The sequence below is a fragment of the Oncorhynchus tshawytscha genome, linkage group LG30, assembly GCF_018296145.1.
Source record: "Oncorhynchus tshawytscha isolate Ot180627B linkage group LG30, Otsh_v2.0, whole genome shotgun sequence".
Taxonomy (NCBI): Eukaryota; Metazoa; Chordata; class Actinopteri; order Salmoniformes; family Salmonidae; genus Oncorhynchus; species Oncorhynchus tshawytscha.
In genome coordinates this window covers 3,783,386-3,811,040 of record NC_056458.1, presented here as the reverse complement: position 1 = coordinate 3,811,040, position 27,655 = coordinate 3,783,386, and the positions used below count along the sequence as shown (strand labels likewise).

Genomic DNA, 27,655 nt, shown 5'->3' with positions numbered 1-27,655 from the left:
GGTAAGTGAATATTTATAATGTTATTTCTAACTTCTGTTGAATCCAACATGGCGGATATTTCTTTGGCTGGAATGGGCTCTGAGCGCCGTACTCAGATTATGCTTTTTCCGTATTTTTTAAATTTTTTAAATATGACACAGCGGTTGCATTAAGGAGAAGTCTATGTTTAATTCTGTGAATAACACTTGTACCCTTTATCAATGTTTATTATGAGTATTTCTGCAAAATCACCGGATGTTTTGGAATCAAAACATTACTGCACGTAATGGGCCAGGTTTTCCTTGCAAAATGTTTAACACTGCAAAGTGTTTCACTATGGTTGGCTATGGTCTTCACTAAGGAATTACACCCCAGTCTTCAGATGCATTCACACAAATGGAGATGTCTTTGAATATGAATTACGTTTGTCAAAAATATCTAGATATAGCTACTAAGAGACAAAGCCTGTATGTATAATGACCCTTATGTAATGTATACGCTTGGAGTCAGGAAGCACGTGCAGAAAGTAAGTTTAATGATAAGAAGGGTTATAAATAAAAACAGGAGAAGCGTACTGAATGTGACAAAAACCAATACTGCCTGAACACTGAGCCTACTGAAGGCTAAATAAAGGGAGAGTAATCAAAGTGATGATGAGGTCCAGATGTCCATAACGATGGGGAGCAGGTGTGCGTAATTGCCAGGACTATTAGTAGAATGGGGACGTCAAGCGCTGGAACAGGGGAGCGACACATTAGCTAGATACAGTCTAATAACAGAGCTAACGTTAACTAGCTAACTAGCTGCTGTTCATGCACACTGACTTTCATACACTTCTTTTCACATTCACATTACATTTAATTAATGTACCGTTTTTGAAAGTTTTTTTTTTTACAGATAATTCAAGTTAACACTTCCCATTAAATGTATTGACATCAAATAAAATAACTACCTTAGCTTTCAATAAAACATACCTACGAAGTCCTGTCTTGTCTCTTCCATAGAGGTATAAAACAACGGTATCTGTCCGAACAAAAATAATGCACCATTTTCTATAGTTTCTTTTTCTTCTATGATATAAATAGTTGATCAAACGCAACTGGTTAATCACGAGTGCTGAACTGTGTTCATATTAATAACTAAGCGTCAGTGACAATCCTCAAGAGCGCCACCCTGTCAGTAAAGGTCAATTAATTACCAACTCACTACTGCCTCACTAGCGCCTCACTAGCGCCTCACTAGGAATAACACGTCAGCTCAGTATTCAGCTCACTAGCGCCCCTCTGAAAGGAAGAATGTCAGAGGAATATGTCAATAGTCACCTGACAGTTACTAGACAGTTGGAACGGAATGACCTCAGCCAAACAGCCCTTTTCTCTCATTCGGGACGATATCTCTTCATAAATATCTTTATTTCTAAATGTGTGAACTCATTTCGATTGGACAGTGGCATCCGACCACAGTGCCCGTAGGCACTTGGTTTCCAATGAAGACCATGATCTTTATTCTGGAGTAATTGTAGAGGTATCGTTGTCCCAGTGACATACAGTAAGGTCTGAGGCCAGGTAGGCACTTTAAATTGAGCCTTTTCTATTATTTCTGTTGATACCACTCAGATTGAAAATATCATGTTATTTTCTGTCCCTTCTTTTGATGTATGTCCCTAGGCTCAGGTGTTGGTCTTCCATCTGTTATAACCCCGTTTCGCTAGAAAATCTAACTTTAAAAACGGTTTCAGATACAATACGTTTGCCATACTGATCACCAAAAGGAAGCAGATGATGTGTGACGTCCATAGGCAGGAGCGAGCTCTGCCTGTCCTCCTTCCTATCCCATTACTTTTTTAACAGCAATATGCATGCACATTTGTTATTTGAGTGCAATGAAAATTAATGGGACATATTGGCCTTACTTGAGAGCATCAAAACGACTACAGGCGACTGCCGACTGACTGATCTACAAATCACCTTGCATCATAAATAACGACTCATTATTTGTCTGTCAGTCAGTCACAAGTTACTTCTGGTACATTGAGGTTTTGATCCTATCAAACACGGTAGAAACACGCATGCAATAGTCATGTCAGTGGGCGCATTCGAGCGGATGACTTCTGTCAAGTCGGTGGCGCCTTTCAAAGGGTGCTGCATTATGGGGATAAAAAAATGTCAGTTTTGTGTCTACATGTTCGACTGCATGAACGTTGCAAAAAACTTGATCAAAGGTCACTGTATTATGAGAGGCTCTATTGTCAAGCAATCAGTAGGGTGTTTTGTTTGACCCACGCGAAGGTGACCAAAGACGTGACTGAAACAGGAACCAACTTTGCCGAACTCCATTTATACAGTGGATATGTACAAATAAGTATGATATGAGTCACTCTCTCACCAATTGATTGTACAATGTGTACACACATACAGTTTATTAGGTACACCCATCTAGTACCGGGTTGAACACCCCTTTGCCTCCAGAACAGTCTGAATTATTTGGGGCGTGGACATGTTGCTGAATTGATATAAAGGGACCTAACATGTGCCAGGAAAACATTCCCCACAGTATTACACCACCGCCACCAGCCTGTACCGTTGACACCGGGCGTGATGAGGCCAAGGACTCATGCTGCTTACTCCAAATGTTGACTCTGCCATCAGCATGATGCAACATGAACCGGGATTCATCAGACCAGGCAATGTTTTCCACTCCTCAATTGTCCAGTGTGCCCACTGGAGCCTGTTTATTTTTGCTTTTAGCTGATAGGAGTGGAACCCAATGTGGTCGTCTGCTGCAATAGGCAATCTGTGACAAGGACCGACGAGTTGTGAGTTCCGAGGTGCCGTTTCTGCACACCACTGTTACACTGCGCCCTTATTTGACAGTTTGTGGCCTGCCTATCAGCTTGCAGGGTTCTTGCCATTTTCCTTCGACCTCACATCAACAAGCTGTTTTCACCCACAGGACTGCCGCTGACTGAAAATCGATTTTATCATGCAGTAGAAACTAAGATGAAAACATTTATATTTATTTTTTATTACAGTTATTTTTTCATTCATTTGTGTGCCTACCCTGCCTACCCTGACTGCAAGTCATTGCGTTGTTCACAATTATGGCGCCATCACGTGCTAGTCAGAACTAGGAAACTCTGAAATGTCCCACTTGCTAACTGGTTGAACGTGGCACTTGTATAACTACAACCAATTTGCAAGTTATTTCGTGACATTGGCCAAACGTATATGCTTTAGTTGTCAGGATTAATTTACACTTCAAGACTATCTGTCCAATACTTCGACTACCTCTGGATGTGGTCAGGAAGATCTTACAATCAGATCCCAATGTGTCTTGATTGTCTACACCTGCCGACAAATGTGGGCACAATCAGAATGTGGACAAGATTGGGACAAACAGACGCATGTTAGAACCAGGTATTAACTCCTGTGTTCGTGTAGATTATTTCAGGAGAGGGAGTTTTGGGAAAATCTGGCTTGAATTTGAGAGTTAAAGGGGGAGGTGATGTTGACAGACGAACACTAGCGTGTGACATTCTATATGATTAATGTATGAACACAGATCCCCAAAGACTAGTAAGGCTGAAACAGACACACGCAGGGTAAGGTCATCAAAGGCACACACTTAGTGCAGGTTAACAGGCAAATACTTTATTTTGAGAGGTAGATTAGATGGAATTTAGCGCTGCTGAAGAACCCAGAACCCAACTTGTCATTCCCTCGCGATCTAGAAACGGAGCAGAGGTGCAACTGAAAAACACCCTAATGCTCTTTCCTCTGATGGTGATAGAGTCAGACAGGTACATGGCACACATACAGTCCCCTCGGTTCAGCACAGGTGACGCTATAAACCTACACTCCAACAGCCATATTAACCTTACCTGAAAACACTTATCAATCATAACAGGTTCTGTCTCTTGTACATGTCTCTGTGTATAACAATAAGAGCTGTTTGAGAACCTATAGTGGGTCTTTGTTTGACATTGAGAATTCCACATGCCAACATGAAGTAATACCTGTGAGGCTTCAGAGACCTGTGAGGATGCCATATTGAATAATAAACAGGATCTTTAAAAGGCCCGTCTACGCTCATTACCAAGGAGAGCAGGTGTTGAGTGACACCCAGGTTCAGTGTGGGTGAAATATAGATGAGCAGTGAGTGATCTCTCTCCAGTTTCACACGCACGTGTTGACATGGTCCCTCCTTGAGCTGTAGAAACGCATTAATAGGAGGGTCTGGTTCTGAGTAAGCAAAGCCGCATCTTATAGGATGGCATGGTGTCAATCAATATTCATGGAAGATGTTAAGGTGGGCTAAAAAACATCCTGAAAATATGGTGAAATTAAGAATTTGGCATTCAAAAAATATAGTACTGCATAACAAAAATACATAGGTGTGCCAAACTGAAAAATTCAAGAGTTACTATGTCCATGCTGGGTGAATATTTCTCATAGCATAGGGCAGTGTTACCCAACTCTGATCCTCGAGTACCCTCAACATTATATATTTTTGTTGTGGCCATGGACAAGCACATCTGATTCTACTTGTCAACTACTCTTCAAGCCCTTGACAAGTTGAATCAGTTGTTTTTGTCAAGGAGCTAAAACAAAAATGTGTGCTGTTGGGGGTACTAGAACACTGGAGTTGGGAAACATTGGCATATGGTCTGAAACAACCACAGGCAACCTAAAGTGCAAATCCCACCTTGGCCAGAAGAGGGCAACATATGTCTAATATCATTCAATTTATCTGTTTTACAATCTACTGTAGCCTAGTTTCATATAAGATTACCAACTGAAAGTCAAGACTGTTGCCAAGTGAGTTTTCCACAACACTTAATCATTGTCTTTCTACCACCACTTTTCAGGACTACCACAAAGTTGAATGGAATGTATGTTATATTTATTTGTATTTATCTGTGTCATGTCGATTGTATTTACACTATTTTAACTTGCATGCTTTACATTTGAATATTAATCATTTAAATCCTATGACTGAACCAAAGAAACAAAATGTATCATGGAGACATAGCCTATATGTCGACAATTATAGGCTACTGTTAGGCTACATTTTTAGACCTGAGTTACAACACATTTGATTTATTATTAGTTATATTACTTTTGGGGGGGGGGGGTGCCAAATGTAGGCCTAGATCATGTACAAAAAATACAAATGACAATTTTCTAATTATTCTACTTTGAGTAATTTCCCTACCTTGAATGAGATGTATAGGCCTATACCCTATATAAGTATCTACTGCCCGAGCTCAAAGGTGAGAGACGAGCGGGTCCAAGGGCTCTCGCGGTCTCAGAATGTGAATATCAACCTGACGAATCACGAGCGCAGTTGATGACAGAGGGGACACCTGGGACAAGATTGCACTTGAATGTGAAACATTGCTTCACTGAATAGATTTGTCATGCCTCAAGCTGACAGAAGGTTAAATAAGATGCCATAGACCTGTGGCCCATAGGGCCCCTACCTCTTGTGAAATTGTTTGTCATTAGTGTACTTGATACATAATTAATTCATGGCCATTATATTCCTTCTTTACCAATTATATACGTTGTGAGGATGAAAGAACAACTGATCTCGAGATTTGGAAGTTTTGCACCTTATTGAGCCCGGCTCCACTGTGGTTTCGGGTTCCTGCTTGTCGCGCTATGGCCGCGCCTTTTATTTGGGATGCAAGAAGCGCTCTCGTATTCCTAACGCCCTGCCATCCCAAAGGAGGACAAAAACAAATGTTCGTCCTCAAAATCAAACAGTTCTCATTTACCACGGTCTCCTTGTGGAATATTAAACAGATCAACCTCCCTGGCTGTGCCACGGTTTTAATATAGGTTACACCAGTCCAGCTTACTTTACGGTGATTTTTACGCAAGCATGCATGATGGAAACAAATTTGGAGATTTTAGCTTTAATTACATATTTCAAACCTATTTTGTTTGGGTTCATCGTGACTAATATTTTCATTAATGCAGACATGGAAAAAAACATGCAAGCTACACAGCTTAATGTTAATATCACAAATCCCTATTGGAATGCATGCATACCCTTGACAAGTCATTCATTCTTTCAGTTTCAAATGTTTTGATCGTATGTTCAATGAGGGGATGTAAAAGTTGTAGACAACAATGAATTCAGAGAGAGTTGGTTGGTGTGTGATGAAATGGTGATGAAACCCGTACTAATGTGCCATACATGCACTTGGCATGCTGTGCTCCTAGCTTTCTGACTTGCTTACTTCATGTGCTGTATGTTCACCTTAGACCCACAAATAAATAAAATAACTCGCAGACAAGGCATTATATCTGGCTTTGACTATTTCAAATAGCGACAGGAGCAATGTTGATTACATTAATTATAGGTTACAATTTTCTAATTTCACCTGAAGCTGGTTTGGATGGGTGACATGTGCGATGTAGGCATACGGGTTGCTTAGTTAATTGACAGAAACTATACATTGACAATAGATTGATTGGTAGACCTATCGATTTGCAACAACATTCTTTAACCAACTGTAGTCGTTGTGTTTTCAAATTGAAGGCCAAATAAGAAAATCCACAGTTTTTTTCCCCATGTAGACTAGGGTACTTTAAGGGTACCTTGCGTTTCTTTTTTTAAAAGCTTCAATATTTGCTGCACTTGTATACACTTGTGGAGACTGGAGATAAAACATATTGACAGAGGGAATTAAATCTAGGTTTAGTGGAGTGGAGACTTGGGAACAAATCCAGCATAAGGCCATGTGCAGTACACTGGATACCTCTCACACTGCGCAAACAGTAGTGCTCTCCGTGGACCAATTAACACGGCCCGCGAGAGGAGTCAGCGCTTTCCTGTGAGACATACTCACTTTAACAACCATTATTATATCTCACTCTCGTCTCCGTTACGATCGCGCTTATCTAGATTGCATCAGGTCGCTCTTCTACAACTCAACTGTGAACCGTCACATGCGTTAGTACAGTGTTACAACTTCAAAGGATGTGCTATGATACTCGAAGGTTTAGTGTTATTTGGGACGGCAGGTGTAGAGAGGTTGTCTCCATCCTTTGGCTGTAATTAGGCTACTTGTCTCAATGAAACAGGGTGTTTCCCATGCAGATGAAACCCCATTGACCTTTAGTAAATACTCTCTTTTGAGTTAGGCTACTCACTCTCTGTGTAGGTCTGCTGGTTATCGGGAAGCTTATAGGTTACAAGTTAATAAATGATCACCTGAAAACATTACCTCTAGACAACAATATAGGTAGGCTATGCGACCAAACATAATGTGGTGATGCTTAAAACTATTTCCCTGAATAGATTACATAAAGTGAGGTCCACCATATGTTGTTATTTTTTATGTTTTTAGTTAGACATCCAAAAAACAAGGACTCAAGAGCCTTAGACATTGTACACAGACACAAGCAGTTTGTCCTTATGAATGTGGCAAAAGAATACTGCAAACATGAAAACTTTTTTCGGAGATGCAACTCAGCAGGTGTGAACTGGTAGAGGGGAAACATGGTTCGAGCTCGAGACAAGAGGAGAGAGGAAAGGAAAGAGAGCAAGCACTGCAAATCCCATGGCAACAGCAACCAGAAAACACGTCTAAAATAGGGGGCAGTGTTCGCTATTACTATAGCAACAGGAAGACACCGCTCCTTCAATCAGCTTTTGGATTTGCTGAAAGGGGCGAAAAACAAGGCATTATTCTTTTCATAATCGTCATTAGCTGGATTTAATGTATCAGTGTATTAATTTGATTAGACCAGCTGTGTCTCCCAGGGCAAGCCTTTGGGCTTCTAAGTACAGACATAAACCTATGCCTAAACATAACCCCCATGAGATGCATGCCATTTTCAAGTGAATTAGGATACTACCAAAACAAAGAATTTAGCCTAACACTTATCCAGTGCGGTTTGTTTACATCACAACCTATCATCCAGTTACAGGAGCGCGCGTGTCAGGTGTGCCAAGGCAGCAACAGGCAGAGGGGAGTAGGGGGTGCGAAGCGGAAGATTCCTTCAAGCCAACCCCCTACAGGCTAAATAAAATGTGCTGAAGATGCGATTAAATGAGTCGTTTCCACTTGCTATCGTTTAATCACAGTAGGTAGCTACACTTTCCACATCACCCTGTGGGTCTAGAGTGTAACTTGGTCTACATATGATACAACATTAGGCTACGCACGAACAAGGGATGGGGTGATTGGAGTGGTTGTTTTTCTTCGTCTGTTGTTCATTTACTCACCACGCAGTTGTCTATAGCCTAGATAAGACAATTGAAATTGAATACAAGCTTAATAGGTGTTTAATCGGTGTAACCGTGTTATCTTTTTCAACGTGGATTTGGGGATTTTGGGCCGCATGAATAATTTTCCACAGCCTACATTTCTCACACGTTCTTTGTAGCACATCTTTATGACAATGTTACAAACCAGGTATAATCCACTTTACATGAGTAATGCTTGGGCTACAATGTAGTTTATAGTGGAATCCCAATACAACATGCTAACCCTTTTCAAAACATAGATGATGTGCCGCAGCCGCCTCTTTGGAAACGTTCCTTCTTCCTCCGTTTACACTCGGGATGTTGTTTACCTGGAGCATGTGCACACAGAGCGGTAAACTGAAAAACCACCGGGATGAATCCATAGCACCGGGTAGCCAATCGGGCAACATATCTCTCCTTCCACAGCCAATAGCGGAGCGACAGGTTCGGTGCATCCAGCGAATCTGCGCTCTGCCTGAAGCGCTGATGCAACTGAGTTGCAATAGCAACCAAGCATCCCCTGTATAGCATATGGTGTCCTTCCTCGCAGCATAAAATTAAATAGTCCCCATGTAAACAATGAGGCGCATAAGTATGTTTACGCCTCGTGGCATCAAGAATAAGTCACATTTTTGGCATCAGGCATGTTTACATTTCCTGTGCACCTGCTCTGATAGGGAACCAGCTGTAGCCTACCTCCTCCTCCTCCCACCTAAACATCGATTTTCAATATAATTGTTAAAATATCTCCACCAATAGCAAATATATTGAATAGATATTCTTCAAGTCTAAAAACTGGAACGTGCGTGGATGTCTCGAAAACAAGAGGTTGGAGAGAGGGCGGAGGAATCTACAGCATGGTTTGCCTGCCCATCGTGACGCAGCCGGTTGCTAGGTGTGAATGAACTGATGCTCTCACTCAATAAATCGTCTCTCAGTCATCAAGTTCATCACAACAAAGAAGCAACAACAAGACTTCACTTCTGTCCCGGATTTTCAAAGGGAGCCATGGCTTGTTAAATTAGAGAAGAACTCGGACCCCCGAAAGACGCCGTGCTTTGCTCTTGCAACGCACCCCAAACTCACAAGAATTTTCAGCAAGAATGGAGTAAGTGAAACTTGTTACATTGTATCCTTTCTGAAGCGTTCGAAACTTTGTTGCCAGCCCACTCACCTGAACTGTTGTGCATATTACATTGTATCTGTTTGAGATACATTTAACTCAATAATGTAATCTACGGGTGGTATTTTTAACCGAACGTTTTTAGTGCTTATAATAGCTACAGCGTTATGATGACTGTTGAAAACTTTGTCAACAACAACAGTAATCACACCACCACAATAGAAATAGGCGGCAGCCCATAAATGATAATGACAATGGAAGCAAAAGGCAAATAATAACAGTATGCTATGTTATTGCTGTTAAAATTTTTGAACACACTATTTTTGTGATAAATGTACAGTATGGCCAATACTGTAAACTTTATTGGCTCAGTATATTTGAGTCTGCCTTGGCAAAAGGTGTTGTCATGTGGGAATAGGTTTCTTTAAAACAATGTATTCACTTTGTCTGAGTATCCATTAATTAAGCTGTTGTTATAGTTAGACAACCATTAGGCTAAGGTGTTTCTCTATTATCAATGAAGTCTTAAAATGGTGCATGTGAAGGCTGATTGTTTAGAGTAGGCCAATTAGGTAGTTAACCATATTGAGGAAGTAACGGTGCTCCAGATGAGTCTGGGTTATCCTAGAACATAAACAGGTGTGTATTATGTCATTTGCTTCAGCCCACGTGTTTTGAATGCATCAAGTGCATCAACATAACATTTGTGGTGTGGTCAGTATGACAGCACACCCACAGACTCTCAGTTCCTGTGAAGTTATTCTGACTTTTGAGAGATCTTTTATTTCTGACGATTATACAGGTATTCTTTTTTTTTTACTGTATGTAAGTGAACATAATGTGTGAATGTTGCTGTCTGTATTGTGGGTTAGGCTTGGGCTGTTATCTCACCTTTATGATCGGAACCTTTAAGATTTTGTAAGGTCAGATAGGTACGTTCAAAAACCCAATAACCTCAGTTGGGAGTGGGACCTTGAGGACATGTGTTACTTGCACTAATAACAATATGATAACATGGTAATAGTGCAACATTAGGTTATATTTATATTTATTGCGATTGCCTGCTAGTCAAAAGCACCATTTTTTACGTAATGTTGTAAGTGTTGGGCTTGCAAACCTGTTGAGGTCATTACCTACCTAGCCACCTAGAGACTGAATGGGTTCATCCCAATATGTTTTCTTCTTGTTCCTTTGTTAAGTGGGACATCTATTATTTTTGTATGATGAGTGACCCATACTGTTTTAAGAAATGTTTCAGCCACTGTTTTTGTGATGATGATCAGCAACCCAAAGTGTCAGTGTATAGTTTTTAATGACTCGCTTTAAACACCTCCCTACTCATTCTTTATCTCCTATAGGTGTCATTATGCTCACCCAGCCCTGCTCACTGTGGCTCAACTCTCAGACCCCACCAACTCATATTGTACGATCGGACTAATCGGATTGAATCAAAAGACCAATAGACAAAATGATGGCAACGTCAGCAGCTCCTCTCTGGAAGACTCTTCGCGTCTGCCCGGCAGACCCCCTCGCTCTCTCTCACCCACAGGCTAACCTCAGCCAATCACAGGAGTGTAGGGGGGAGGTGCCAGAGGAGAGCCAGCACTTAATTGGTGAGTTGCAGAGTACGCTTTTTTATTTTTCCACATTTCAGGTGGGCACCGCACTGCAGCACATTCGTTCTCCTTCGAACAGTGAGTAATAAAGTAGTTAACGTCTGAAGTTTTTTCCTGTTGAAATGTAGCTACTTTATACTTAAACGATTGAAGTTGTTTTCACTCATTTTAATGTTCAAGCTTTAAAATACAAACACATTATTTGTTTTTCCATTATCGACGTTTAAGATTATTACCATTGCTATGTAGTTTTAATTAATTTACAATCAATTAACGATGATGTTTGTTGCATTTATGACATTTTGTATTTTTCTTCTCTCAATAGGTGATGGTCTCACGGACTGGATGACGGAAGAAGTGGATTTCTCCTCGTACCTCCCAAACCCTCACCCCTCTCCCTCCCCCAATTCCTCCCTTCCTCCCTCACCCCTCCAGCATGACATCCAGGTGCCCTCTGACTTGGAGGTCATGACTTCTCTGCTGCAAGAGGAACTCGCTCAACTGGAGGACTACTTCCTGTCTGAACCACTGCCGGAGAAAGGACCAAAACTGGGAAAATGCGACAAGGGTCCACCGCCAGTGGGTCCCCACCAGTCATACTACCAGTTGCCCTTTCATGCGTCATCATACTCCACCTCCAACCAATCGGAACACAGCCCTCTACTTGTTACCCTGGCAACTGGGGAACTAGACCTGCTGAGCTTTTGCGGAGGTGGGCCCATTGGGCGATCAAAATTGCCTAGACACACCCCTTACAGTTGTAGCAATCGCCCCAATGGGTGTAGTCGCAAAAGAGTTTCAGATGGGGTGAGGGTGGGCGAGGTCTACGAGAATAGCATATGGAGTTCCAAAGGAAGTAACCCATCGGTGACTCTAAGTGGCAGTTATAGCTGTGTAGAGGACGAGCGGGTAGTCGGGAAAGGTTACTGTCTAGGCAGCGGAGTTGAGATTCGAAGATGCCCTTTTTTACCCAAGGAAGAGAAAAATTGTCAGTTCGCGGAAGAGGTCATAGCTGTGGGCAGTGGGTATGGTGGCTTTGGCGGGCCGCTGGATATCCCACACAAGAAAGAGGAGCTGTTGATGTATGGCATGAGAGAAGTGAATGTCAGTTGTGGTGGTGGAGGATGTGCTAGTAGCAGTGAGATAGAATTGTTGAGTAGTAATGTCAAAGTTGGCGTAGTCGGTGAATTGTCTTCCAAGATGTCCACTATTCCTTGGAAGACAGAGACTAGTGAGGGTTGTTATCTTCAGGCAGCGTCCCAATCAGAGGCCTCCTACCACCACGGCTTCCAAGGGACGGTCAGCGAGCAGGTCAAGGCAGAGGGTTTAGAGATGGGCCGTCAACATCATGACTTCCACTGTGGTGGGTTCCTAGAGGACCAGCAGGGCTCTGAGTGTCTGGCAATGGATAGGGAGGCTCTTGACAGGCAGGTGGTGTTGGGGTTGAAGGAGGACCCCTGTCCCCTCGCGAAGCCTGAGCTGGACGAAACAATGCCAGGGGAGGTCCACCACCCACCAGAGCGCAAGCAGAAGAAGAGAGACCAAAACAAGACTGCCGCTCATAGGTATGATGATTCAACCAAGCGCTGAAAACTTAAGGTGGTGTTCAAATTTGAGCTCTGCGCACAATTTCTACACAAGTCTCCCATTGACATCAATAAATTATTTTAGTGAAAGTCTGAGTTGTGTGTGCTTCTCTCAACTCTAAATTGACAGGTTTGTGGTTATCCAAATTTTGTTGTCTGATTTGTTGATAACAGAACTAAATAGAACATTGCCACTGGCATTTGACTTTTACTTTGATTTCACTCAGATTAATCCTATTTTCTCCCGTTTGACCCCACCCTACCAGGTATCGCCAACGTAAAAGGGCAGAGCTGGACTGCCTTGAGGAGCAGCTGCACGGTCTGGAGGGGCATAACCGGGAACTTCGGGACAAAGCAGAGTCAGTGGAGAGGGAGATCCAGTATGTTAAAGACCTACTGATCGAAGTGTACAAGGCCCGCAGTCAGCGGCTCAAGCAACCAGACACCGACGCCTGATGATGAAGATAAGATGACGAAGACTTTCTGCAAGTAGATTTGAAGAAAAAATGACAGGGAAATGTTAGTTTTTCAATGTTTTGAAATTGAATATTACATTTTTCTTTTTCTTTGGGAGGGTCAGGGTGGGGGGCAACAAAGGGGTTCAATTGCATGTTTTGATGACGTGATTTTTTTTTTTTACGAGTCAAACAACTACTTTATACTTCCACTGTTTCGGCAATCGGCACTAACCAAGCAAGCCTGCACTGTGATGCTGTAATGTCTCAGCTGACAATCAATTTCTGAATGGGTTTCCTGTTGAATGGAGATGGGTTTGATTTCCACCATTGGTGTTTTTTATATACTGGTTAGACTAATGTGATTCAACTAAGGCCTTACACTGGTCTTGATGTCAATAACTTAGCTACTGGTTCAATATACTCATTAGCTTTTTATCAAAAGACAATCTTTGTTTATTTGTGGGAGCTTTGCACTATTTGTATATTTTCCCAAATTATTATTCCAATAATTGAAAGCAAACTAATATAAATATGAATGCAAAAACAGCCTTTAGGGAAGACTTAAGATTTTGTTGAAAGTGTTGTCCCCTTAAATGCTAATTGCAATATGATACAATCAGTTTTATAGCTCAGGTTATGCAATTCATGCCCAAAGTTCTAGAAGTATGTAAGTTGGTAATTCTTGACTGAAGATTTTTTTGCATGGCAAAGACATTCATGGCTACTAAAATTAACGAGTTCTGTCTGTCTATATGATGCTGTATAGCTACTGTGCACTGATTCCATAGCAGCCTCACATTCCATGCTCTCTCTCAGCAAATTCACTTGTCTCTAGCTCTTTCCTAGTTGTTTCTCTTCACTGGATTAGATGGTATAGGATTTCAGAAATCAATGTGGGACCCTCTGTCTCTTTACTTGCTGTAAAAGCAAATCAGGGTTTGTGATTTTATATGGCGGGTATGCTCGTCTGATTTATAAAGACTTTTTCAATTGTGTCTTGAAGGAGAGATGGTAGGTAGGTAGTTAGCCTTTGCTTTTTTCTAAAAAAGAACAAAAAAACTATTTTTCACTAGAATGTTTGTGATAGCTTTTCATGTTGTTTCCCGCTTTTGTCTACGAGGATGCAGTGTCAATTAATTTAGTATAAACCTTTATTTTATAATTAGGTACAATTCTCAATTTTTCTAAAAACGGTCAATCTGCTTTAAGCAAATGTAAAAATATATCATCTTTAAATTTGAAAATCTAATTGGATCTTTAGTGAATTAATCCAATTGAATTGCTGTTGCTTTTTGAACGAATTTAAGTTGAAATGCAATAACTCTTAAATGTCCTAACGAATAGTTAAGATCTTAATATAATGTAATTATCTGTTATCAATCTTTTGGATGAATGAGTAGGACACTGCATCTTTTTCAAATATGGTCTGTTATCTTGGCGATATACAATCATGTTTCTGAAATACAGCTTTTAATGCAATGTGTATTAATGTTATTTTGTGATATTGAGATTCTATTACTTTCAATATTAAGCCTCACCCATTTCAGCAACACGATTACGACCAATAAGTTACACCAGATAAAATAACCAACCATTTAGTAATTTGGAAATAATTCCAATGTTTCCTCTCAATATATTTCCTTTGTGTTACATGTCACTCGTTTTATTCAAATAAAGTGATTTGTGTCTACACAGTAGCCTAACAGTTTATTCTTGTTTTGAGCTCATCTCCGTTATGCATGGGTAATTTCTGGTGAAAAGCCAGGGGAGATTTAGCCCACATAAATGAAATAACGGATAGATTAGGATACTTCTTGGAACTGTTTCGAAATGAGGCATTAAAAGTATTATTTTTTTTGGATGCTTAGGCTATGTTGTTGTCTTTTACACAGCGTGGATTACATGGACTGTTGTACAGAATCTGGCTCGATTTCAAATATATTTAACGTTTTATTGCTTTATCAATCTGCTCCTCAGAGGGTAAGGCCAAAAACACCCATCTATATTTTTGATATGGAGGGCAAGCCATTTTTATACACGACAGGATTTTCTTTGACATACATACCTGTAGCATATATATTTATACATTTTTTCAAACAAGTGCAACCAGTCATTCCATGTGAGATGGACCCAGTATTCACTCCAGAGGGTGTCATTTTCTGTGAAAAGAAGACAAGTTTTAAGTGGTGTAGACCTACATATAAAAAAAAATGACATGCTAAAAATCCCAACATGTCATTTTACATATAAAATAGTGTTACTACATACATATTAAACTGTCATATAGGCCCTATTCAGCACGGAATCAGGCACTAGCCTACTCAACAACACATTAAATTATCATTGAAGGTGTGTATTGACTCTATCAGTCACATTATATCACACAGCCTAGGACCAAATGTTATCAAGCATATAATGTTCAACAGTATTTTATATATATTTTATCTCCTCAAAAATGATGTTTTAAGGGGATGCATTACACTCAAATATTGATTTATATACTCCGGGGGAAAAACATTTACTTTGACAAATACTAATTTGAGACATTTTCACAAGAGACCTTATGCCCATCTAAAATGGAATTGGATCATACGAAACATATTTATGCCACAAGGAAATCCACAACATGATCTCTCTCTTCCTGGTAATTGCCGCAAACTGCACTTTGGCAAGAAAGTTGTACAACCAACATGTGCAATGCCAATGTTCTAAATCCCTTTATATTCATACATGAATGATATTCCGTCTCATAAAATGGGCTAATTTAAATGTTGACAACATCTTAATAATGCAATCAAAATAAACAGATTTTTTGAATATTATTTTGTTCTGAAAACTTGCTCACTTGGCCACCTGTAGTTTTTTTGTTTTACAATTGAGTTATTATACTTCGTTAAATTATGATTTGAATGAATGCATTGATAGTGTGTGCATATGTCATTTTTATCTAATTATTAAGATAGTTTGGCTCAAAAGCAGGTAAAACAATCACAAATTTAACCCTTGTCATTACACACAGGAGGGTTTATTAATACCAGTGCATAACAAATCAAAAGTCTTCGTCAAGAATTACTTGAAAACTACCTTTTTACATAGTTAAACAAAATCTATCAATTTATGACAGGCTTACACTACATACTTTATTCAAATTCAAAGCAATCAATTACGCACCTTTCAATTCAAGAGAGTAAAACATGTTAACAAGTTATCCCAAATTACAAATGACAATCCCTCAATGTTATGAAATGTACTTTTATCTTCTAAAACAAAGACATAAAATATTGATGGCAATAATTTTATCAACCAGCGTGCTGCACAGATGAGTTATGGGTAGGGGATATAACATCCGGCATCCAGCTTATACATTGAATCCCGGTATTAAGGCAAAGGCAGATGGGCTGATCCACAAGTCTGATCTTACCAAATAGACACACTATTCTCTCACTCGCTGCATTGGACTTCATAGCAGCTTGATGATCTGACAGTAGTCACACTGTGGAGGTGCGACATGCTGTGAAGCCTGACGAAGTTTCTCACGTGCATCAAGGGACAGCAGAGCCTTAAGGCACAGATGAAAGAGGTTGGAATATGGTCTTAGTAGAGACAGAGTTAGTATGTTTGTGTATGTGTTAGAGAGAGTGAGAATGTGTGTGTGTGTGTGAGAGTATGTTTGTGTGAGAGAGTATGTGTATCTGTGTAAGCATGAGAGTGATAAGAGAGTGAATGTGTGTGTGTGAGCAGACATGCAGTGTTGCATCCAGAGTTAAATGACTAAAGGCAATGGTGAGTAAAGAAAGTTTTGGTGTTTGATCATGACATGAGATATGGTAACATTTAAGAAACTCAATAAATTATATAATAGAAAGACTAAATAAAAACTTTTTGTGTAAGAAATGGGTTCGGAGGGGATAACATTCTACAACAGCCTGGCCTCAACACACTGAAAAAGGTGTTAGAAATGTGGAAAGTCTAATAACTACATAAACACTTCAAAGAGTAGTATTATTTGCATATTAGATAACAAGCCACAGTTATTATTATTTTTTTTACATTTTAAAATGTGTGTTAGATAGACATTCACCATCTCATGGAGGATATGAACCCATTTTTCTTAAAAAAAAATGGAAGTTTGATCCACTGTGACTAAACTATTCTATGGTGCTTATATTTATTTCAATGTCTACCCCTTGGTAATATCACCCTCTATTACCTGTCGTAGTGCATCCTGTTGGCTGTATAAGCTCAGGGTAGCGACAGCTGCTTGTTGGACTGTATGCTGGGAGTCGGTACAGGCGGCCTGTAGGAGGAGAAGGGGCACGTCTCCCTCCAGCAGTGAGGCCACACCCCCTTCCACAGCAGCCATGTTGCCCAGGGCAGCGCAGCAGTGGCGGCGCGTCAGGGCATCAGGGTCCGCTATGAGGGAGAGTAGCTCAGTTGTTGCCCAATTGGCTTCCGCCACCCATCCACGTCCATCCCCCTGGTCTGCTACTTGCTGTTTGAGTGTTGTGGATGAGTCTCCTCCGTCTCCTACCAGGGACTGGGCGGACACAGTCTTGTCTGGCTTGCCCTTCTTCCTGTCCCGGGCTGTAATAGGGGCACTACTGTTCTCTCTCCCATTGGCTCTCCGTGTTCTAAACTCTGCCTTTCCAATAAGCCCCAGCCAATTGCCCACGGCCTTGCAGGCCATCCTCCGTACGGACGTGGAGGGGTCGTGGAGACAGCCAATTATGTCTCTGAGGATGGCGGGTTGCAGCCGGGTCCATTGTGGGTCACTGGTGGAGGGAGGAGTATGAGGTGTAAACGGGTCCAGGTTACCTAGCAGGCTACAGGCAGCAGCTCTGACCCTGTCGTCTGGGTGAGCCAGGGCCTGGTGCAGGGGAGCAGGCTCCAGGTAGAGATGAGGGGTGGAGGGTCGGGACCTGGGGGAGCAGCGGGCAACCTGGGATAGTAGGGTGAAGAGCTCCACGGCCGACCCCCACAGGGCTTCACTTTCAGGCTTTAGCAGGTCAGAGAGAAGGGAGCTGGCAGTCCTAGATACAGACACTGGGTGCCCAGCCTGGTCCCTGACCCTGGAGGCTGGGGCCTGGTCTCTTCTATCCTCCTTGGGGTCACTGCTGGGTGGAGAGAAGAAGCCTTGGGCCCTGGCGGCGGCTGTGAAGCAGGGGACAGAGCGGCCGGGGTCACACAGCAGTAGGCGACATAGCAGAGAGAGAGGCAGTTCCAGGAGAGACGGAGGAACGGACTGGATAACCTGATCCAGAACAGAAAAAAACAAACACACACAATCCAGTTCAACCATCAAAGACACCAGACATTGAACAACACAATGTTCTCCCAATGATGTCAAGACAGCAGTGTGGTGGAGTAGCAGTTGTGGGATGTGTGACTAGAGCAAGCGGCGTCTTAAATTGCATCAGAAAAACTAAGGTTTTCAGTCACTCGGTATGTCAGACAGACATTTCAACAGAGGGAGATTAATTAAGAGTGGGGTCTTTGCGCATTGTCAATATATACTCATACATCCAAAGGCTTAACAATGTTCTTGTAAGGGTGCTGTAAGGGGAGAGCCTGACCTGCAGCAGGCCAGAGACAATGCCAGCGCTGTGGTACAGCTGGAGTAGTCTGTCCATGGTCTCTGAGGACAGGTCCAGGGCAAAGGGGAAACACAGCAGGTGGCAGCTCAACATTGATAGGCTGTTCACACTGGAGTCACAACCCCAAAGCTGGCCGTGAGTCTCGTCAGACGGCCTGGAAAGACTGGAAAAGAGGCACTCTCCACATATCACCACCGTAACAGTATGGTATTGATTGACTGTTGATATGCTATAAGTATTATTAGGACAATCACAAGTGAATAAGAAGATGTGTTATGCAAGAAGACAGCTAGACGGAGAGAGAGCGAGAAAGAGATGGAGAGGTCACTAACCAATCAGTGGTGAGCAGGTGGCCCAGGGTGAGTATGCAGTTTGTGTCGCTGTCTGAGAACAGGGGAACACAGCAGTATGGGTCCCTGGTAAGGACAAAAAGGGCGAGGGACAGGAACACATACAGTCCTGATGGGAGAGGAGATGGAAACCATTTATATTAGATTGGTGAGAGCTCAACCCAAAACTTGTCAAAAAAATAAAGGGTAATAATAATAACAATAAGACAGAATTCCAGAAAAGAATTGTTTGTTGTTCAATGTCTTTTTTAAGTAGGCAGGGAAACAGATTAGACAGACGTTTCGGTTTTAGCCTTCTTCATTGTGTTCAACGTTGGTGAGAGACCAACATCATCAGGTAGTGTAGTTTATACCATTTGAGGAGCAGAACTTTGTTCTGGCTGATGTTTTCTCCAGTGAAGTACCAACTTTCACCCACAGGAGGCGCAGAATGCTTGGATCCAAAGAAGCAGAGTGTGGAGGACTTTCATGCTGTTCAGAGAATAAAAGGGGATCTTTTTTTAAATGGATCAAAATATTTTTTGTTATTGACAAATCTGTATGCAGGCACAATTAACCTCAGTTAGGGTGTGGAGAACCAATGACAAGAAGCCATCACAGAACCCCCAGCCTGATGGTAACGGGACGCGTGGCTGGGAGAGAGAACATTTCAGGGAACAGTCTAGTCAGACACAACAAATCATATAGATTTTTTTATTGCAAAACTATTTTTAGAAGTAAAAAGCTGTCATACAAATAATTTGTCTAAATATTTACACACAAAGATAACACCATTCAATCATACACAATCATACACATTAGCTATGCAAGTCATAGCCTACCTCATCGGAGTCTGAGAGAAGCTTGTTGAGCTGGGCAGTGATCCTGTCCATGCTAACAACCACAGAGACTCCACACTGGCTGAATATGGCCAGAATGGCTGCAGCCAGAGGCTAGATGAGAGATGGAGAAAAGGAGTCTGTCCAGAGCCAATTCAACACGACTAGCCTACTGCATTTCTTTGAGTGGTTTCATACTTACTGCCAATGGGTTAGGGTCAGGCCGAAGAAGAATCTTGAAAAAGGGCATGGCGTAATCTTCCAGTCTACAGTGAGAAAAGGTTTTGTGTCATATGACATTGAAATATTGTTAAACATTGTCATTTTAAACTATGACCTCTAATTATGTAAATGTGCTAAATACAAAAATGTTAAACTACTAAGAGGGGAGAAGAAATAAAGAAACAAACCTGTTCTCTGCTTGTTGCCAGTCACGGTGCCTCTCCCAATAGTTCAAGAGTAGAACAATAACTTCCCCCAGTACTGTCACACTCCATGGTTGCTGATGGAGATTATTAACATGATGAGAGAGACAGAAAAAGCAAGTTAGCAGTTGAGGGGATATCCACCGAAATTAACATTGCAGTCCTTACTGGCACATATTTACTTGAATAAAACAGCCATCAAATAGTTCTCACAATCTCATTGGATTATTGAAGACCAAGTCCTGATCTATGAAAATATAACATGTATACCCAGGGCCCAGCTGTAAAAGAGACCTTGGTCTCAGTCTGTGTTCCTTGTTGAAATAAAGGTAAAATAATAATACTGGTTAATATCACCAAATTAACCTTAACGACCACTGGATTCTCCACAATATCCTGGACTAGGTTGAACAGGAAATGAGGTAGTCCAACTTCCTGTCTAAGTCGATGGGAGTCCTCTGAGTCGGAGGTCAAGATCAGGTTGGACAGGACCTTCAGTGGCTGACGGATCTGACATGCCCCCTCCAGGATACCATCCAATAGCTGACCAAGAACACAGAACCACAGGGTTTATGTCAAAGAAAACATTTGAATAAATGTTATTGATCCTTAGAGGGGAAATTGGATTTGTCACCAGCATAGAAGACATCCCACACTTTACGGTGTCATTGAATTCAAATCACACCAAATACATTTTTTTCTATCCAACTTGAATTCAACTAACTTGAGTCTACTGTAGTTGCCTGTAAGTAGTAGTTACCAAGGTTTTGGATGTCAGCAACTTCTCTTTCAATCGAGGTATGATTTGAATGGTTTGGCCGCTGGAAACGGAGGTCTGCTGGATCAACCTCTCCCACTCCTCATCACTGTCAACATCCTAACAAAAAGTAGTAAAGAACCAACAATGAATTACAAACCAAGAAAAACTCATGAAACCCAAAACCCTATCCTAGACTGTGTCTTCGTCACTCAAAGAGCACTTCTCTCCAGCAGCAGTGACACTAACCTGGCTGTGGAGCCTCACAGCACTCAGGCTGGTCCTGACCTGGCCCCGCTCCTGAGTCTCAGGTCGCCTCAGGGCCTTTCGGGGCCCAACATCCACAGAGGGGAACCCCTGTTCGTAGTCCCGGCTGATCTGACCCCTGCTGAGGACACGGGGGAAACCCCTTTACATTTACATAAACAACTTTTATAAATTAGTAACGTTTCAGGTTGACATCCTTTGTCAAAGCTTTGAACATTTACAATGCACCTGGAGAAGCAACCCTCAGATGTGTGAGTGCTTTCCATTGATCCTTTTCATAGAACACACCTGTCTGTGGGGAGTAGACTGTCTGGAGTTTTAAAGGCTCACCACATTGTACCTGTTAGTGGAAATCTCAATGGCAGACTGTTTTGGGGTAAGGCTCAGATTGGCGGTTAATTGTGACAGATCTTGATCCAAACCATCTGAGGGAGCCACCAGGCTGTCTTTGGACAGGGGCTTCACTACAGGGGCTGTCCTTGAAAGTGCCCGACTAGATGATTCAGTCTTTCCGTTTCCCACCTGAAAAAAAACATTGTGGTTCATTTATTAACATAATTTATTATGATGACATTTTGTGACATTTTTGTTTGTTTTGGACTTAAGGGTTTTCTTGACTTATCAGGCACACAAAAAGTCTATGCCCCTTCGTCAGTGATTGGTCAACAGTAGAGATTCTTCAATAAAGTGTTGTCGTTCAATGAGAGACAACTTGTTTTCATGCACATTCTTTCATAGAAAAATACTGCACCAAACATCTGTTAGATGTAAAAACTAAGATCTATTTGGCAAAAAAAATTGAAATTAATGACAGATTTCTTGAGTTATCTTAAATTCATTCGGACTCTTTTGAGGAAGTGCATACTGGCTACTTCGTCTCAAAACGGACAAAGAGTACTATTGCCGTTTTTTTGTTCTAGTTTTTCAAGCAAAGATCTTTTAAGGGAATATGCACGCACACTCATTCGGTTAGGCTAGGCACCAGCCGAACTGAAGCATTCTGACACCTTAAGTAGCCTGTAAAATATTGCTACACTACAATTAAAACTAATACTTTATGTCTTTATAAAATAATTCCCTCATTCAATTAATCAGGGATCAAATGGCTAAGGTAGGCTACTTCAAAGCAAGGTAACTAAGATATGTTTATCTATAACCTTGTAAGGATAAAATATTCTGAAACTCCCAAAGCCACCAAGTGTTAATAAATTAAAGCAATAGTGGAAGATATTATAATTTGAGCACTGTTTTGATTGGGACAGTGCCATCGTGATGCTTTGAGACAAGCTTGGGGGACATGTCTTGATAAATCAATCAATGTCAGACTTGAGTTTTCACTGAATCCCCATTTGGATATTTGGTTGCAATTAGGTCAGGAACATTTTAGCTTAATTGAGGTGAGTGCTTATGATCATCCTTAGTCTAGTTTGCTCATCTCAACAAGTGGATTATTTTTCTCCTCACTCCCAACCAAAAACCCATGACTTGTCTGATAAACAAAACCACATTGATTGATTAGTCTAACTGAATCGGTCTGTGTATTTGGTTAATTAATCTCTAGCTGGGCAAATAAGTGGAGGTGATAGCTCATCTATTTGTTGTCTCATCTATCACTGATAAGAAACATTTAGCTTGCTAATGTAACCTTAAATAACCTCACGCATATGCAACTCCAAAAGCCTGCAGAGTGTGTGTGCAATATGAACCGAGACACGTAAAAAAAAGAGATTGCTAATATTTTCTTTGCCTATCATGATATAGTCCCAATTTAACACCATACGCCTGCTCCCCACTAGTCGTTGAATTTGCGCCATTTGTAACTCATAGAAGGGCTGGTGCAACCAGTGATTGGTGATTGAAAAAGACTGCTCATTCCTGTCATTGCAAAATAATTCTACTCCGATGCGCTCTGCTGAAATTGGGAGAATAGTGCGCAAATCATTGCATCCGGATGACATTCTGACCAGAGTAATATATTGTTTAAGATAGAGATTTTTGTGTGATTTTTTTTACTTGTCCATTCGGTCTACTTTAAATCATTAGTCTGCTATTTTTAAAAAATTTTTTTACTTGTCCCGGGCAAGTGTTAATTTTTTATTTAATTTATTTCACCTTTATTTAACCAGGTAGGCTAGTTGAGAACAAGTTCTCATTTATAAACTGCGACCTGGCCAAGATAAAGCAAAGCAGTTCGACACATACAACAACAGTTACACATGGAATAAACAAACATACAGTAGAAAAAGTCTATATAGTGTGTGCAAATGAGAATAATATAAGGGAGGTAAGGCAATAAATAGGCCAAAGTAATTAAAATATACCAATTAATAAACTGGAGTGTTAGATGTGCAGAAGATGAATGTGCAAATAGAGATTTTTTATTTTACTAGGCAAGTCAGTTAAGAACAAATTCTTAATTTCAATGAGGGCCTAGGAACAGTGGGTTAACTGCCTTGTTCAGGGGCAGAACGACAGACTTGTCAGCTCGGGGATTCGATCTTGCAACCTTTCAGTTACTAGTCCAATGCTCTAACCACTAAGCTACGCTGCCGCCTCAGATACTGTGGTGCAAAGGAGCAAGACAAATAAATAAATACAGTATGGGGATGAGGTAGTTGGATGGGCTATTTACAGATGGGCTATGTTACAGGTGCAGAGATCTGTGAGCTGCTCTGACAGCTGGTGCTTAAAGCTAGTGAGGGCCCTTGCCCAGTCTACCTACCTGTCTGTTCCTCTTGTCCCTCTGTTCCCTGGCCTTGCGCAGTAACCTCCCCTCTCCACCATGTGGCGCTGCTTTCTGTACTGCCTGCTGGAGTTTCAGCACCTGCAGGTCTGGGCTGGCGGCCACTGTCAGCGGGCTGGACACAACGGGGTCTGAGAGAACTACAGACAACAACAACACAAGGAATAGACGAGGTCTCTATGTCTACTATAGAAGCCTGTTATTTAAAAAGGTCTATCATAAAATGTAGAATATAGAATAAAAAAAGGGTCTTACCTAGAACTCCATCAGCAACAAATGGGTGTTTTAGGATGTGTGGCCATGACAACCTCTTCTGTGGGTCTTTGGTCAACAAACCTTTCAGGAAAGTCTGGCATGGAAAGATTATAGACAAGCCATGTGGTGATGGGACTCTAAATGCTATCTTAATTAATATACATGAGCTTAAAATCAATAGTTTCAATTTCAAATTGAATTACACAAACTAAATTTTTCACTATTGGTTTCACTGTGAAATGTAGCATGATTCAGTTTGTATTTCAAGGTAAAACACTGGATTAATTCAGAGTTAACAGGGACTCTGTAGTACCATGCAGGTCTGGCTCATGGTGTCCGGCCACTTGACCGGGTCTCTGACTATGAGCTGGACCAGCTGAAAGATGGAGTTGGTGTAGAAGGGTGGCGCCCCCGTGTGGAGCTCATAGAGGATGCAGCCCAGAGACCAGAGGTCGGCTGTGTGGTCGTAGGGCTTCTCCTCTACCAGTTCTGGGGACATGTAGAGGGGCGTCCCCTTGATGGAGGTCAGGACCAGGGTGGACACACTCATTGCTCTAGCAAATCTGGAGGATAGGACACACACAGGTACAGTTAAAGGCAGGCAGACAGACAGACTCGCTATAGGGTATAATTAGGCATCATTCTCCACTTGAGTTTCCTCTTCTCATACATATAATGAAGAGTGTACCCTCATCAGTGAGATTTCTATAACTGATTGAATCAAAATTCAAAAAAGCACTCGCACATCTGAGCTGTCTGTTGCAGGTGCATGGTAACAATGAGAATACTTGAAAGAAAAGAGAAACCCGCACACTGTTCTTGCTAATAGCTATCACTAATTTTATTCAAGCTTACGTTTTGGCCTTTTGGCCTCGCCAGAGCTTTTCTTAACAGATTGAATGTCACAGCTTTCAACACCACAAAGTTCTCCTTCAACACAAAGGCTGTCCTTTCAGCACCAAATATACTCACCCAAAATCACACAGCTTCACCACCCCTCCTTTACCCAGCAGAATGTTCTGTGGTTTCATGTCACGGTGGAGAATCCGATGGGAATGCAAATAATACAAGGCAGAGACCAGCTGGCAGGCAATATCACGGACCTTTGCATAGGATGAAAAATACATGCATGAATATCTGCTGTTTGATTGATAATAGGTTTCACTTTACAGTACTTTGTCGTTCTTATTGTAGTACGTTGAGAAATAACCTACTACATCATGAGTCAATGGCTTTACCTGGCTCTCTGGTAAGTTACCATCATCTTCAAGGATCTGGAACAACTCTCCCTCTGCATACTCTGTCACAACAACAACCTGCCATGAATAGACAGCATTATCATCATGTTATTAATTAAATTAAAATGTATTGTAAGCATGTATCTTCCATACTAAGTAATAATGTAACGTATAAGTGATGACATTATATGCAGGTGAAGACAACAGCTTTTACATACCTCTCTTTCGGTCTCAAAGCTGTCTAAGAGCAGGACAATGTTCGGATGTTCAAGTCCCCTCATGATGTCAATTTCCCTTTTGAGATTGCGCAGCTCCTTCTCAGAACGGCCCACCTTGGGGATAAACTTTAGTGCCACGACCTACAACGGACCAAAACAAAATGGATGCACAATGAAAGGAAGCACTACAAGCTATTCATGACAGACAAAGCTGATGTTAACGTACAGCAGAAAGGTCAGTGTGTAACTTTATATTTTCCCAATATACCATATACTCACTTGGCCACTGAACTTTTTACGTCCTTTATACACTCGTCCAAACGAGCCCTCTCCTATCATCTCCAAAACGTGATACAAGTCCATGCTGAAGAGTGTTTGAGAACTTAGCTAGCTCGCTTAACGACGTTAACGTTCGCTATCAAAACTTTAATATCCACGTTATCCCTCGAAAAATGATAGAGAGGTGAATTGAGTCGCAGAGACTAGTTATTTGAAGGACCTTAACATATATTAAATTTGCTCCATGAGTATAAAATATATGAATATTTGTTATTTTTCTGCAATGAAGTGCTAACCAATGTGCAGAGGAAGAAAACAAAGAGCGCTTGACCACCTGTTGCGTCTAAAGAAAGCGCCGTTTTAAAAACAGTCTCACAAAGAAGCATAGGGACAATACTAATGATTATTACTACATCGCATGAATTATTTCATAACAAATTATTATAATTATTGGTAAAATACTTAATTACGTTACTTTGAATGGTTTGTATTAAACCGTAATACATATTCGAGGCAGGCTACTGAGAAGACAGCAAATTTAACATGGGTCCTTAGCCTAACAACCGATTTTGCGTCTCAGTAACCGATGCTGTCGGTGGAGTTGGGCCATAGAAATATAATGAATAGATGGATGTGGAAAAAGATAGATAAACGAGTTTCTAAACCACACTAAACCATATTTGGATAAACTACAGCTCTGGATGATCAAAAACGACAACCTTTTTCAGTTTCATTTTATTGACTTGAAAAATAATTATGGCAATCTATAAAAAAAAGTTCCTTATCTCACTTTCTCTCTCTCATACACTCACACACACAGCTGGTAGACCCTGCCAGCCCTAAACCTCAGGTTGGTCTCCAGATGGGGCACAGAACAGAGTGCGCCCAGCCAGCCACCATCTCCCCGCCACCCTCCAGAAACTCTGTATTTAAAACATGACTCATGCTTGACATTTGCCATTTATAATAACAGTTGTCCAAAGTTGACCCATAATAACCTGTGCTACTTAGGTCAGGGCATCCACTGTATTGTAGAGCTCGATTCAGTAGGGTTTGAGTACACAGAGGTATCATATTGAGTGATATTTGTATTAAGCGATATGTAAGTGGGATCCACAGGGTCTGAGTATTCTTGTAGTGAGGAGGGGAGATGATGGGTGTCCAAAGGATTAATTTTCTCTGGTGTGCAGGCCGGAGTCCAAGTCTCTAATGAGGAGCAGGAGGCCTGCAACAAAACATGAAAAGATGATGTTCAAGAGAATATGCATCCAATTGTACCCTTTTCATGCACAAGACACGGTCAATCGCGAAAATGGATAAATTACAAAAAGGGCCGCATCAGAAGCCTCTGTGCCTTTTTAGACTGTAGAATTCTGCTCCTGTTCGGGATTGTATCCACGACAACAATAAACCTTACATATTGATGTGCTGTTGTGCTGCCTTTCTGTTTTTTTTTAATGGTAGGGTAGATATGTGTTTTCTTTCTTACTAAATGTATTGGAAAGTCATTGTATTTAATGAACTTCAAAGTAATTCTCTTAGGATCTAGTGGTCTGCACGCAGGCAACATGCAGACAGCTCAAGATAATTTGATTGACAGTGCTGGATGCCTTGATAGATGTTAGACCCCCTTCAGAAGCATCATTCCTTCCCAGACACGTTTACACCCCTGTTCGGTGGCGCTTC

General features: G+C 41.3%; 2 protein-coding genes across 6 annotated transcripts; one reads left to right on the top strand and one right to left on the bottom strand.

Annotated features, from left to right (window-relative positions):
• The first annotated feature begins 8,907 nt into the window (after positions 1–8,907).
• On the top strand, positions 8,908–14,717 carry atf5a (activating transcription factor 5a). The gene is made up of 4 exons (XM_024394842.2): positions 8,908–9,350; positions 10,724–10,978; positions 11,307–12,546; positions 12,834–14,717. Exons 2-4 carry the CDS (start codon positions 10,834–10,836, stop codon positions 13,021–13,023), a joined length of 1,575 nt encoding a protein of 524 aa, XP_024250610.1. The 5' UTR covers positions 8,908–9,350; positions 10,724–10,833; the 3' UTR covers positions 13,024–14,717.
• Positions 13,155–26,309, bottom strand: stk36 (serine/threonine kinase 36 (fused homolog, Drosophila)). Of its 5 annotated transcripts, XM_042309221.1 has the most exons (21): positions 25,970–26,309; positions 25,691–25,831; positions 25,473–25,550; positions 25,207–25,337; positions 24,548–24,797; positions 24,235–24,328; positions 23,959–24,119; positions 21,577–21,758; positions 21,219–21,378; positions 20,973–21,089; positions 20,579–20,755; positions 20,198–20,289; positions 19,990–20,053; positions 19,791–19,901; positions 19,527–19,601; positions 19,323–19,440; positions 18,952–19,078; positions 18,599–18,782; positions 17,236–18,276; positions 16,447–16,584; positions 13,155–15,184 (listed from the first exon to the last, which is right to left on the bottom strand). In XM_042309221.1, the coding sequence occupies exons 1-20, from the start codon at positions 26,051–26,053 to the stop codon at positions 16,486–16,488; spliced, it is 3,486 nt and encodes a 1,161-aa protein (XP_042165155.1). In that variant the 5' UTR covers positions 26,054–26,309; the 3' UTR covers positions 13,155–15,184; positions 16,447–16,485. The 5 variants fall into 5 exon arrangements, with proteins under 5 accessions (XP_042165155.1, XP_042165154.1, XP_024250606.1 ...); XM_042309220.1 differs by lacking the exon at positions 13,155–15,184 and having other exon boundaries at positions 16,035–16,584; XM_024394838.2 differs by lacking the exon at positions 13,155–15,184 and having other exon boundaries at positions 16,035–16,584; positions 21,219–21,357.
• Positions 26,310–27,655: the final 1,346 nt, after the last annotated feature.

Excerpts from the sequence above, each read along its gene's own strand:
- atf5a (XM_024394842.2), top strand. The coding sequence starts at position 10,834 with ATGATGGCAACGTCAGCAGCTCCTCTCTGGAAGACTCTTCGCGTCTGC. Across the intron at positions 10,979-11,306 it reads GGAGAGCCAGCACTTAATTG|GTGATGGTCTCACGGACTGG; the intron begins GTGAGTTGCAGA and ends TTCTCTCAATAG. Across the intron at positions 12,547-12,833 it reads AACAAGACTGCCGCTCATAG|GTATCGCCAACGTAAAAGGG; the intron begins GTATGATGATTC and ends CCACCCTACCAG.
- stk36 (XM_042309221.1), bottom strand. The coding sequence starts at position 26,053 with ATGGACTTGTATCACGTTTTGGAGATGATAGGAGAGGGCTCGTTTGGA. Across the intron at positions 19,902-19,989 it reads CTGACCCTAACCCATTGGCA|CCTCTGGCTGCAGCCATTCT; the intron begins GTAAGTATGAAA and ends TCTCTCATCTAG. Across the intron at positions 19,079-19,322 it reads AAAGTTCTGCTCCTCAAATG|GACTGTATGTGTTCCTGTCC; the intron begins GTATAAACTACA and ends CTCTCCCATCAG.